The 1,136-nt window shown below is 56.4% G+C and overlaps 1 protein-coding gene across 1 annotated transcript; it reads left to right on the plus strand.

Moving 5' to 3' along the window:
• The first annotated feature begins 6 nt into the window (after positions 1 to 6).
• Positions 7 to 586, plus strand: CUNH11orf87 (chromosome unknown C11orf87 homolog). Its single transcript, XM_010176363.1, has one exon. The coding sequence runs from the start codon at positions 46 to 48 to the stop codon at positions 520 to 522; it is 477 nt and encodes a 158-aa protein (XP_010174665.1). The 5' UTR covers positions 7 to 45; the 3' UTR covers positions 523 to 586.
• The last annotated feature ends 550 nt before the right edge of the window (positions 587 to 1,136 follow it).

Raw genomic sequence — 1,136 nt, forward strand, 5'->3', positions numbered from 1 at the left:
TCTTCAGAGCGGGGAGGAAGATCCTCTTCTTCCGAAGCCTCCTCAATGAGTGCCAAGCTCTCCAAGGAGTTGAGGCTGTCCCTGCCACCTTGTCTCCTGAACAGGACATCTGCCACCTTAAACGCCAGCAGCACCTGCATCACGCAAGTGGGTCAACTCTTCCAGTCCTTCTCATCCACCCTGGTTTTAATTGTCCTGGTCACCCTCATCTTCTGCCTGATCCTCCTCTCCCTCACCACCTTCCACGTCCACAAGAGGAAGATGAAGAAGCGGAAAATGCAAAAGGCTCAGGAGGAGTACGAACGGGACCACTGCAGCCGCAGCAGCAGTAGCGGCAGCCCGCACCCTGGGACTGGGGGGCAGGGAGAGGCACCCCAAGGAAGAGACAGCCGGCTGGGAAGACCCCCCCAGGACTCGGAAATCCAGCGCCCCTCTCCCTCAGCAGCCCCAAGCTCTCAGCAAGCACAGGCTTGTTTGGACACTGCTGATGCAGGGCTCTTGCAGACGGTGATTTTGTCATGATGGTTTGGGGGAGACCTCGTGAAGGTGCTGGTTGGTGTTTGTAAATACCTGAGTGATGATTCTAGTCCCCGAAGAAGAAGACAACATTGCTAATTCAAATGAACGAACAAGCCCACGATCCAAGCGCATGACAGATCACATTGCGTTTCTCATTGACTGTGCGAGGAAAGGATGCGTCTTTTTACTGGAGAAGGAGCTGCACACAGCTACCAAATATCAAGTCGTCCACTTGCAGGAGAGGGTTGGTGTGTGGGAGGGTCCCTTTTCCCTGGACATCCTTACTCTGAGGACCGCGGTGATCCTGCTCTCCTGGGCTTCCCACTGCACCCTGTGTCACCGTTGCATGGCATGAGTTGGGGTGTGGGTGAGTGGCGTGGGGGGAGAGGCAGGTCTGGTGGGTGCCTTGGAACCCTTTGTCCCCTTGGAGCAGGGTGACAGCCCACTGTGGTCTCTCCTTTTGTGCTAGGACCTATGCCCCTGTCCCACCCCTCTCATTCCTTTCCAGGACTGGATATTGTTTTGTATAGAAATGGCCACCCCTAGTTGGGCTTAACTGCAAGTGCCCTCTGACCCCACAGCCCCGTGCCCCTCGGCTGCGGTGCTGAGCGTCCCAC

This window comes from Antrostomus carolinensis, unplaced genomic scaffold, assembly GCF_000700745.2.
Source record: "Antrostomus carolinensis isolate BGI_N321 unplaced genomic scaffold, ASM70074v2 scaffold26519, whole genome shotgun sequence".
NCBI classification, from domain to species: domain Eukaryota; kingdom Metazoa; phylum Chordata; class Aves; order Caprimulgiformes; family Caprimulgidae; genus Antrostomus; species Antrostomus carolinensis.

Bases quoted from the DNA above. Each gene is read 5' to 3' on its own strand.
- CUNH11orf87 (XM_010176363.1), top strand. From the start codon at position 46: ATGAGTGCCAAGCTCTCCAAGGAGTTGAGGCTGTCCCTGCCACCTTGT.